General features: G+C 32.5%; 1 protein-coding gene across 2 annotated transcripts; it reads right to left on the bottom strand.

Annotated features, from left to right (window-relative positions):
• Window positions 1-580: 580 nt before the first annotated feature.
• LOC126673495 (alpha-L-arabinofuranosidase 1-like) lies at window positions 581-7,477 on the bottom strand. Of its 2 annotated transcripts, none has more exons than XM_050367661.2 (18): window positions 7,324-7,477; window positions 6,987-7,179; window positions 6,851-6,905; window positions 6,528-6,739; window positions 6,195-6,316; window positions 5,950-6,103; window positions 5,141-5,210; window positions 4,302-4,447; window positions 3,921-3,966; window positions 3,773-3,825; window positions 2,971-3,115; window positions 2,380-2,498; window positions 2,180-2,251; window positions 2,008-2,111; window positions 1,591-1,647; window positions 1,301-1,499; window positions 974-1,120; window positions 581-804 (listed from the first exon to the last, which is right to left on the bottom strand). In XM_050367661.2, the coding sequence occupies exons 2-18, from the start codon at window positions 7,146-7,148 to the stop codon at window positions 673-675; spliced, it is 1,995 nt and encodes a 664-aa protein (XP_050223618.1). In that variant the 5' UTR covers window positions 7,149-7,179; window positions 7,324-7,477; the 3' UTR covers window positions 581-672. The 2 variants fall into 2 exon arrangements, with proteins under 2 accessions (XP_050223618.1, XP_050223619.1); XM_050367662.2 differs by lacking the exon at window positions 7,324-7,477 and adding an exon at window positions 7,255-7,276.
• Window positions 7,478-12,874: the final 5,397 nt, after the last annotated feature.

Below are 12,874 nucleotides of genomic sequence, written 5' to 3'. Positions count from 1 at the left end.
ATCAACATCAATTAATATTTTATAAAAACTAATAACTGTAATTCATATTAAAGCTAACTATTTTAATAAATATAACAAAATTTATAGTGAAAATTAAATTCATAAACTTGATAGTATTTTCTAATTTATGTTATTTAGTATTAAAATGAAATTTTTAACATTCATCGTAACAAATTTCAACAAAAATTACACGACCCAATAGACGAATGAAACTGAAATACGTTAATTAAAAAGGGAATGAAACTGAAATATTAGCTAAACTCTATAATAAATAAATTACTTTTTGTGCTTAAATTGCCTGTCTTGGGATTCAGAAACATTTTATAGAATTGCAAAATTTGGATAAGAAAAAGCTTTGTCTATGTGTTTGATTCTATTTTCTTGGAACTGAGAATTCAACATTCAGCTGAAGCCTTATATCCAACTTCTTACCAAAACGAATTTGAGTACATGGTTAGCATTAGTCATGCAGAAAGGCTCTGTTGAATTGGCATATTGATATATAAAACTAACATTTATATAGCTATTCGTTTAAATTTCATGGCCATTTATTTTTAATAAAATAATAAAACAACAGACATTTATTAAATTTTTAATTTATTTAATTAAATTAATATTTTACTATGATTTATTTATTTTTACATTGAGGTGAGAGCAAGTAGATAAGGTGTTTTACATAGAAGATCTGTAATCAAAATCAGTGCTGGATTCTGTTAACAAATTAAATGAAGTAATGGAATATGGTTGGAGTATAACATCCATGTTCTCCCCAGCCTTCTCCACCAGACTTTGGGTAGGCACCACCTGTGTCATTTTCATGCCAAAACATTAGCTATACCGATTCTTCAAACCGAACAGAACCGCACTTAAATTTAGATTGATAAATATAAAATGAAAACACATTATTTGACAGTTGTTCACAAAGAAAACAAAGCAGAAGCACATAATTGCAAAAACTAAAATATTGAGATACCTTGTTCGGATCATTGAAGGAATTCTCATCCATTACTTTAGCAGAAGAAAGTACAGACTGCGTCGATCCAGACTGTCGTATGGAATTAAGTCCGAGTCCATCAACAGACACTTTCAGATTCACTGCAGTGCTCCCAAAGTTCACTACCTGAAATTACATTCACCTCATCGTCACAACTTTTATCTTTGAACTCCGGTAAGATTATATGTCTATATATGTATATGCATTGTCACGAAAGACAATGTAAATGTATGCAAACTGAAAGCAATTGAAAATTTAATATGTTAGGCTTGGAAAATTAATTAAACTAGAAACAAACTGTAACACCTTTATCTTCAGGTACTTTTTATTATCCTCCGGATTCTGCCAAATAATTGCAGATTCCATAAGTGAAGTGGAGGAATTGGTTCGGAGAGTTGTGTTGAGAAGAGTTGCTCCACTCGATTCTATAAAGAAGCGCTGCACCCAATAGCTCGGTGTTCCATATAGTTGTGAGGAGTTGAAGACAATTGCATCTGGGTTCCACCTTCAACACAATTTTTCAACATCAGTGACACCATGATAATGATATTAAACTTTGATCATTTCTTATTTTTTCTCCAAAGAAATGAACATACCTCCTGTTATTGGAATGCACAAAAAGCGGCGCATAGCTTGCCATCTCAACAACATCACTGCAACAAACAACATGTAGACCACAGTCTTTAGATAAGTTCTGAAACACATAATATAGGCTCTTTGACGTGTATGATTGAAACATGTAAATTTCAATTTTTTTATCAGAAAACAAAATGATCCCATAAATCCTATAGTTTATGCCGACTTTCAACGTTATTTTCTTCTTTCTTTTGCATGTTTAGAAATTTACCATGTAGTAATAATTTACAGCAATTAAATTCCAGAGTAAAATTCATGACAAGTATTAGGTTAAGTTCAAACTGGATAGCATGTTGAAATAAATAGGCAGATTAAATTGGATAAAGCAAAGAAAGAAAGAAACAAGAATTGCTTCTTGATGAAAAGTACATCAAAACCTGTTCTTTTCAAGACCGATAAGGAATGCAGCTTCAGCAAGTGCAGCTAAAAGACTTCCCGTGCCAGCATCTTTTCCAGTCACAGCATACTCGCTCACAAAAGCCTGAAAAAAGTGGGACCGTTATTATGATGATTTTTTAATTCGATTTGACAAAAATATAAAACACAAACCTTGGGACCCTTGCGTGATGTTTTATCAAACTGATGCGCCATTGAGAACAAGTTGGTGGCTGATGTATAAATCTAGTTAAGAAATCACAGGGAAGAGTAATGTCATTTAAAGTTACCTAAACATTATATTATAAAACGATCTTTAAGGCGAGAGTTGAAGTATTTATGTATATATATAAGTCCAGCAGCAAGATGTTTACATGATAATCATAGTAATCAGCTGGGTGATCCAATGAATGAGAAGATCCATCACAGTTTGAGATTATTTGGATGTCAGGATAGGCTTTTTTTATAGCATCATAGAACTTGAGGTAATTACCTAATCAAAAGAAATACATAAATTTGAGTTCTCATAGTAGCAGCATAACTTTTGCAGACAATTTAAATAACTATCATGAAGATAACACACTTTACTCCTGCATAATTTAAGACAAAATTGAGATTGAACCATGAAATAATAAACCAAATTTCATCGAACATTGTCTTTTGACATACCGATAACAGATGATATGACTAAATAATTATTGCTTTAACCGATTAATTAAACCCCATTACTTTTTTCTCAAATGTCTTAAAAGAGATATGACCAAAAAGTTAAAAAGACAAAAAGAGCATGGCATCTCTTAAGACATAATCTATAGACGAGGACAATCTTGAAGTAGAAGTGCATGCAACTTGATTTAGACTCATGCGCTGATACCCTATATTTTCACTTAAATCATAAGCCAAATTGGTGTCAGTACATGAAAATAGAACAAAACCATGCACTTTAAATTTTATGCAACACAAACCTCGATAATGTTTCTTCCAACAATCCTCATTTCCGACAGCAACATATCTCAAGTCAAAAGGCTTTGGATGTCCCATTGCTGCTCGAATGGAACCCCACTTAGAGTTAGAGTCACCTCTAGCAAACTCAATACCATCAAGGGCCTCCTACAATCATTTGAAATATTGATAGTGAACACCAACACGGAAAAATGAACCCTAAATGTGGACAAAGTAAATTTTTCTTTTTGTTTCTACATAATTGATTTACTTTGCAGGAGACAACAAATGAAGTTGGTGAAACATATGCTGGCTATTGGTTGCCATGAAACTTATAAACTAACCAATACCTAAAGGTATGGTTTAGGTAGCACGGACACAGGAAATGGGACACTTGGACACGGCAAAATGGCGTTTATTTTAAGGTTTTCTTTGTAAAAATGAAGTTTCCGAAACGGGACACATTGATTGAATGAAGTGTCCGTGCTACCAAGGGTATAGTAGTATCAGAAACTATTCTGTTTATTCCAATAAATTATACATAATAAACCACGTCGAGAGGGGTGGATAGCCTCGAGGTACGCAAGACATATCAGTCAAAGACCCTGGATTGGATAAACAACGAATCTCCCATGCAATTTTTATCAATAAAATTAAATCAATAAATGAACTGTTCATTTCAATTCTGTACAGGGAAAATAGATCAAGTATAAGCTAAATTAAATATGACCAAATTTTCTTCAATCGTGAAAGTAGAACAAAATTAAAAAAATGCTTTTTGGCCTAAGAACATTCAAACAAAAAGTAATGAGCTTGTATACATACTTGCACAAAAGGTAAAATGTGGGCTGTATCAACTTCATCCTGATGGCTTATTCCTGCCAAAGTTTAAAAGTCAATGGGCAGGAAATTAATAAATCAATCATAGCAACAACAGGCGGACGTGTTTAGAAATCAAGTGCAGGCAGAGTACCATTATTAAACACCCATACTGGCAATGCCCCAAGATCTTCTGATAGCTGCAAAAACAATTGATTAGAATCTAATACTCAGCCACAGGTCCAACACAGACTGCAAGTCATTAAAAATCTTGTCAAATAACCAATTAACCCAAAAGCTCAAGCTGTTGGGTGAGGCTCTAACAATAATTTTATTATTTTAACATACCCTGTGAACAAACAAGCACACAAATCCACCTCACCTTGTGCTCAAATATTTTAATTAACCAAATTGCTACTGCCAAAGATCGTACTTTAGACCTTTCAATTATAGAGGTTCTAATACCAATATATAGTTTTATTAATCTGAAGGAAAATCATGTTATCTTATACTCATAAGAGAAAAATACACCTACTTGAAGAAACTCAAGATAACCAAGTCCATCATCAGTCCAGTACATCCAAACATCACCAAAGTGCCCAGGTCTCTCCTCCCAGGGTCCAATTGTTTCTTTCCAGCGAAAGGCATTTCTTAACCATTCACCTTCAACAAAACAGCCTCCTAACAAAATTTACAAAACGTACCGCATCAGTCAGTTTCAAATCTATAAAAAGCCCCAGTAGAAAATTTAAAAAATAAGAAAAAGTACTGAACAAAAAATAAGCATTCATGGACAGGTTACCATTATCTATGTGATGCATTTTCTATTCAGGTACTATACAATCAGATGATTTTCAAATGAATAGATTTTTACTAAATACAAACAAATGGATTTTTTTTCATCAGAAACTTAGCAGCAGACTGACTTTTCCATCAGAAAGATAAAGATGTGATGCATTTTCGAACTATACAATCAGAACATTTTCAAATGGGAAGATTTTTACTAAATACAAACAAATGAAATTTTTTCCATCAGAAACTTAGCAGCAGGAAATACAAGTATGAATGCACTAGACCCTCTAAATTTCCAGCAAACTAGGTTTGTGATGGTGAATATAAGTATGAAAGCTAAAAGATATCATCAAGTTCAGAAGAATGGGAACTGAGAAGGTTTCTTCAGCAAGTGAAAAAAATTGACAAACAAAAACACATGTAAATGATAAGGCAAAAGAGCAGTCCAGTCCTCAGAACGTCGGTTCATAAGTGTTAAAACATAGAAACACACAAGTGGAAATCCATACTTTTGAATATGGAATTATCATACATTATCTATTGATGCATACATTAATAAACGTATTTTCATATCGTATATACCTGGAAATCTGAAAAATTGAGGTTTTATATCCGCTACCATTTGAACAAGGTCTTTTCGAAAACCATGGCCCTGGACAAGAAAAATAAGCACAGACACTTAGACACAAACCCATTATTCCCACTAAGAGTTCAGCATTGGCATGCACAAATTGATAGCTTTATGTCACTCTCGTACTAAGTAGCATGGAAACGAAATCGAGATACATTTATTTAACAAATATTCAAAAATTTAATGGTGGATAGTGTGAATGGTAAAGTTTGTAGGTAAAATTATATTTTTTTTTTGCTTTGTGGATAACTCTTTAGGGTTTTTCTTATTGGAAATGGATGTCTAATTTTGATTTTTTATGAAACGGGCCCGAAACTTTTTATATGACTTTCGATTTCCGAAACATTTTGGAAACTGAAAAACGTATAATCCTCAATGTTCCTGTGCTACTGAACTCTCATATAAACCATATAATTCATGAGCCATAATAAGTAACATAAGTCAAAGTGGGAATTAATATTTTCCATTATAAGTTCATATGCTATAAGATTCTCATTCTTAACTTTTATAAAATACTCCATTTAAAATTCAGATCAGACTGCTTTGTTCCAAAAGACGCAATTGACGCCTTTAAAAAAATATGCACTAAATGTTTTCCTCAATGTAATCAAAACTACAATCTCAACCTTGTAAAGAGATGTTTCAAATGGGATAGAATGGCAATGAAAATAGAAAATAAGCACGCAAATTCACTTGTTCTCTCTAGTGTTGCAGATTAATTCACATAGACCAATATGAAAATAGAGAGAGGGAAGAATACCTTAAATGTGTCTGTGGGCATAGCTGACACTTGATCAAACCATATTACACCTTTTTGAGATGTTTTCAGTTCCAGTCTTGAATTTGGATTTGTTCCATTGGCTTTCAATAAAACCTCTGCTTTTGTCCAGTTCTGAACAGCGGAAGCAGAGGCTCTGTAAGAAAGTATACAACACAAACTCAGGTCCAAGGAGCCACTGAAAGCAACTATCCATAAAAATGCTGGTAAACTCGTGTAAGTCTTACATAATGTTGGCAGTAGCCAATGTCTGCAATCCACTTGAATCTGTCAATGACACGGATACATTGACTGATCCCAAGGAACGCACATAAAGAACCACCTTATAGGTCTTTCCTTGTTCTATGTTCTGGAGGAAATATAAGTATTAGAACATAAAATGGAAAAATTCATCTGCAATTTTGAAAATGTAAAGCACAAAGAAAATGATGTGATAATCCTATCGTCTCCATGACTGGAGCTCCTCTAACTGTCGTAAATATTAAAGCCACCACGCAAAAGTGTCCGCATCCAATTCATTATAAAATAAAGGATCAAGCTTTCGATAGTTCTCATCTCACCATGCCCCAGAATCCAGGATTGTATATACCAACCCCACCAGCTGGGCAAACATTGCTGCCTTTACTGTCACAAAGAACATCCATTCTAAGAGCAATCTTATTACGCTCAAAGCAAGAAGAGCGGTCAGTGGATATAATAACAGTCGATTCATCGCCAATTACAGACCAAGGATCAATATTTGAGGGCACGTTAGGTCCCCCAGCTTCAAAACCTAGAAGAGAACCACAACAAACAAATTCACGGGATAACTTGTTAATCATAACTAACACTTAACTAACAGTACAATGACTAAAAAACACAGTGCAAACATATTCAAATTTACCTCGATTATTGACAAGCTCCGCCCATATCCCACCCGCGCCGGCATGGTTAATCTCCTGCAGCAAATCAACTCATAGAAAAACAATTAGCTGATAAACTTGATAAGATACAACAACAGAGATGGATAAAAGTCGTACCTCAAAGAAGACTCCGAAAAGAGTTTGAGGAATTGAGCGAGTGGAAGAAGCATCAACAAGCAATTGAGCAGATGGGTTAGCCTCAAGCTCAACAGCACAAGAACATGTGAATAAAAGGCCGATCACCAGAAAAACACCACTAAAAATGGCTGTGCAGCCCATAATCTTCAGCCTCTGCCAATGCACACCACTCCTGACAATATTAATTAACCCAAGCTAATTAAGCCAGATGAACATAGAAATTCGTAAAAACAAAGTCAAAACATACAAATAGAACAGGTCAACCAATAATTGTTGATTAAACAAAAAAGTACAAAATTAGAGTGTAATTAAATACCAGATTAATCTAATAGGGTTTAAGAGATCAAAGGTATGAAGCAAAGGTGAAGAGAGAGTGAAGTGAAGGAAGCATTGGGATTATCACGCGATTTGTACGCTTTTATTCCCATTTTTCTTACTTGCTTTCACGTCAACTATAATGTATTGATTGCAAGCAAACTTAATTTTCCATTTCCATATCATTGCTTTTATTTTAAATTAGGCAAAGTTATAAAATAGCCCTTCAAGATATTCCGAACAGGCATATAAACTCTTTTAGTTTTTTCTTGACTACTTAAACCCTTAATGTTTTTAAATATTGCTAAAAAACCTTCAAAAAAACACTTAAACACTTTTAGCTTGTTTTTTTAACACATAACTCCTCGCATTTTTGGGTTTTTGATATTTGGGTGCCTCATAGGCACCCAAATTTCCATTGTTGTGCCTCTTTCGGAAATAATTCCGAAAGAGTGCCTGGTCCCACATGTTCCGCATTCTAGAAATGCGGAACATGTGGGGTTCCGCATTCCTAAAATGCGGAACACCACTAATTTGGGTCAAAATTATTGGTGTTCCGCATTCCTAGAATGCGGAACAGGTGGGACCAGACACTCTTTCGGAATTATTTCTGAAAGAGGCACTGATCCGGAAATTTGGATGCCTTTGAGGCACCCAAATATCAAAAACCCCGCATTTTTAGCCATGTATGTGATTATTTTCAAGCGTGAACCATTTAAAATCATTAAGGGCTTAAATGGATAAACAATTTAAGATAACTTATATGCTCTTTTTGAATAACTTAATGGTTTTCTATACCTCCTACTTTTAAGATATTTTATAATGTTCTAACAAACTAATCAGTGATTGGTGTGTGAACCAGTGTGACCATCGATTTTCAATTTTAGTATAAAAATATATATACTTGATTTACGGCTCAATTGTCGATTCAATCTAGTTGAACTTGATTTTCAGTTCAACCGATTAAACTGGCCGATTCGATCTGATTTTTTAGTTACTCACTAGTTTTGGTCGTATGTATAAATGTGTAAAGGAAGTTAGGCCACGTTGAATTCTTCTTCAAGCACACTCCAATCTTATCCATCTTCAATATCAAAATGTACCTTTCAATTCAAACCCTATTATTTCTGCAAATTATATTGCTTTCGATAATCACCAATGTGTCAGATTCAATCGAGCATCACTCTTTTATTCGGATTCAGTTCAACAACCAAACCTTTTTAGATTCATATGAAATTTTAATTAACATCAAAATTATTCACCCGTTAGAAGCGAATTTAAAATGAATTTGACCTTAAATAGATCCAAAATGAATAATTGAACGGTTCAAAGAAAATAAATCCAAATGCCTGACATTTTTTTAACAACAAACACCTATAATGGTATGTCTTGTACAAGCTTGTTTACTTGTGTAATACACAACACATGCACTACAACTGTACAGGATTATACAGATATGAATATCTCCCATAAGAATTAATTAATTTTATATGTGTGTGTTTAATCGATGTTAAAATGAACATATTGGGCGAGATTTAAAATAGAAAATTAAAATATAATCAACGTCCACTTCAGACTCTGGCGCTGATTTTAGCATTGTTTAATGAATTTTTAAAATATATAATAATTGACGTACATTTTAGCATTGATTAACGTGTGTAAAATAAATTTTAAGACTATTTGAAATTGTTGTATACAAAAAGTATTGGGGCGATAGAGTAGGAAATTAAAATGCAAAATAAATAAAAACACGTGTTATATTTGGTTAATGGAATGGAATAATTATTTTATAAAAAATGGAATAGTAATTTTTTCGTTATTGATAAGAGTATCTATTTTATGAAATCATAAAATAGCAATTCCATAAAATAACAATTGTATATATATATAAAAAAATAATTGTATGAACTAAAATAAAAAAAATCATTTTATTCGGAATAGTTGTTCTATACCGCGCCTATTTCATGAACCAATTACGGCTGTTGTGGTATGATTTTTAAATTAATTTTTACTGATATTTATACATTTAAAGTATATTTTGTAAAAGGCATTCTTTTTGCTCAATTTCGCTTCTTTTTCTCTCTTATAACATTTTCTAGACTGTTTTTGTTTCTATTTCTTGGGACAGATAATTCAACATTTAGCTGAAGCCTTATCCAACATTTAGGCCAAAATGGGCTTTGAGTCCATGGTTAGATTTTTGACATAAGTAAGGCAAGCAGAAAGGCCTAATGCAATTGGCTCATTAATCTTACTATATATAAAGATAATATTTACTTTTTAAAATTTTATGGATATTTATTAATCTAAAAATTTATATGAGTTTTCTTGGAAAATACCCATAAAATGGAAAAACATTCTCCAAAATACAAGTTGACCAATTTTTTTTCTTCTAAAAATACGGTTTTCATTCGTAAAAATACGGTTTTCGTGATTTAATGTTATCAGTATTATAAAAAATTTACTAAATTAATTTCAACTTTATTATATTTATTTTATTATAAAAACATTTCTATTAGTTTACTATCGGTTTACTATTGATTTACTTTTAGTTTATTAAGAAACAAATTTACTATTCATTTACTGTCGAAATTATAATAGTTAAAATAAACTATTTTGCTTCATTAACCACAAATTTATCATACATTTACTTTAATATAATTAACTATTACATGTTTGTTGTAGGTTTACCACTTATATATGTTTTAAAATATGTTGAACGTCAAACACATTCTCATGCTCAGTTGGAACTTTTATTAAACGTTGCATGCTAATTATCTTGGACTTCAGACACATTCAAAACATGAAAAAACCAAAATTCATATTTATCTGCAATTAAAAATAAAACAATAAATTAACCTAAAACAACAAATATCCATTAGTTATACAAATCAAGAAGTAAGGAAAATCAGGCACCACCGTCTTTGTCAGTATTGGAGTCGTCAGCATCGTCTCGTCTCCTTCATTTTTGTCGGTGGATAAAAAAATGCACATCTCGAGAAAATAGCAGAAACAAAAACAACTGTTTTATTGCAAAAAAAAAAATTGTAACAAAGAAAATAAAAGATGAAAATTTAGTTCCGCTCAACTTCCACGGTATCTATGCAATGATCAGCGCCGCACCGTAAAACTGGGAATATTTATGTGTTTTATGGTGCCTCATCTAACTCAAATTTATACACATTTATTGAGTTATATTTGTTAATTTTCAATTATCATTTAATTCAATTAATATTTTTTAGTTTTTTATTAATGAAAAATCACATAATTTATATAAAATAATTTGTTCATTTCATGTGAATTAACTTTTTTTAAAATATTTTCCTACTTTTCAATTTGTGCATAAAATTATCTTTCTAAAAAGATGTGATATATTGTATAAAATTTAAATATACAAATATATTTTTTTAACTAAAATCAAATAATATACAATTAAATATTTTTAATTAGTTTGAAACAAGAGAATATATTTTAAATTATATTCTAATTCGTACATATTTATGGAGGAGAAAATTGCTTATGGTATGGTTTGTTTGACTAAAATGGATGGATATTTGAGGTGTAGGTCGACAGGTGGAATTGCGATGTTCAAACCCCTGAAATTACGTGATTACAATAAATAAACCCCACTACCAAACAACAATGGTGCCTAATTTTGTGTTAAGCTAAGAATTTTGCCCAACAAATATATGATTCATATAGCAATCCACTCGTTTCATTTTTTTTAAAACATATTAGAGATATTTTAAAATATTTATTAAATTTCTAATTAACTTTTTAACTTTTTAATATATATATATATATATATATATATATATATTGTATTAAAATGTAATTATTTAATTGATACTGTTATTAATGAAAGAGTGGATATTAGTAAGTATATACTTTTTTATTGAACAAAGGATCACTTTACCCCCTGAACTTGGCACAAAGTATCAAAAACGTCCAAATTGCGAAAACCGGATCACTTTTACCCTGAACTTGGCAAAACCGGCTCAAAATCCCCCTCGGTGCTGACGTGGCACTTAATTGGAGAGTGAGTTTACTAAAAATCATAATTAACTCTAATTAATCACACTTAAATACTAATTAATTCTAATTAAATTTTAATTAAAGTAAATAACATCAGGGATCTTTTTGAATCTTTTCCCTAATAGCAAAATTTTCAAATTTTTTTAATTCCTTCAACAGATTGGCCGGAAAAATTTCCGGCCAATCCGTTGAAGGAGAACAGACCCACCGGCGGGTCTGTTCTTCAAAAACAGACCCACCGGCGGGTCTGTTCTTGACCCGCCGCCGGTGGGTCTGTTGTTACAGACCCACCAACAGACCCTCCGGTGGGTCTGTTAACAACAGACCCACCGTCGGGTCTGTAAACACAGACTCGACGGTGGGTCTGTTGTTAACAGACCCACCGGAGGGTCTGTGAACTTCAGACCCAACGTCGGGTCTGTTTGCAGCAGACCCGACGTCGGATCTGTTAATAACAGACCCTCCGGTGGGTCTGTTAACAACAGACCCACCGGTGGGTCTGTTTTGAACGACCCACCGCGCGGTGGGTCGTTAACGAGGAGCAGATCTGCTCCTCGTTTTTTCGAGGAGCAGATCTGCTCCTTGCTCCTCAGCCTGAGGAGCAATCCTCAGGCGAGGAGCAGGCGAGGAGGAGCAGTTCCTCCTCGCCTGAGAAGAGGAGCACTGCTCCTCTTCTCAGGCGAGGAGGAGCTGCTCCTCCTCGCCGGAGGTAATTCTTTTTTAAAAAAAAAAATAATTTTTTTTGTAAAAATTACAAAATGGTCCTCTATGTTTTTAATTAACATTAATTTGATATATAATGTTTTAAAATGAAAAGGATTTATTTGTATTTTTTTTAATTATTTGGTATTAATTTAAAATGAGTTAATAAAGTTAGGATCATTTTAAGCTTTTTGCCTTTAAAAACCACCTAGGGCTGGAGAGTGTATCTCACTCTCTTAGGTGAGAGTGGGGAGGGTGGTTTTTGTACCAATTTTGACAAGTTCAGGGTAAAAGTGATCCCGTTTTGCTAATTTTGACGTTTTTGATACTTTGTGCCAAGTTCAGGGGCTAAAGTGATCTTTTGTTCCTTTTTTATTTAACGGTCCATAAGTTCATCAAAAAAGTATTTCAATTAGACTTTTGAAGTGCATTTTTGAGGTTCTATTTTTAAATCTCAGCAGAACCAGTTTAGGCTGATTTTATTATATATATATATATATATATATATATATATGCAACAACCAGCTTCTATCTCTGAAAAAAAATTCGGAATTTTTTGATTTACCATGATAAAATTTGGAAATTTTACTGAACAATTTGTAGTATTATTGTTAATTAGCATAATTTAAATATCTCCTAAATTTAAGTTTAATATAACTAGTTTGTCAATTTAGTGCCTCAAATAATAGAGGACAGGTGGAAAGAAAATAGAAGGTAAAGGAACTTTTTGAAATCTTGTTTGTTTTTTGCTTTAATTTTAAAATACTTTATAGCCCCACAAGTATGAATTCAATTGTGTAAATAAAGTTAGGCCA

This window comes from Mercurialis annua, linkage group LG3 (genome assembly GCF_937616625.2).
Source record: "Mercurialis annua linkage group LG3, ddMerAnnu1.2, whole genome shotgun sequence".
Lineage (NCBI taxonomy): Eukaryota > Viridiplantae > Streptophyta > Magnoliopsida > Malpighiales > Euphorbiaceae > Mercurialis > Mercurialis annua.
This window is presented reverse-complemented; position numbering and strand designations above follow the sequence as displayed.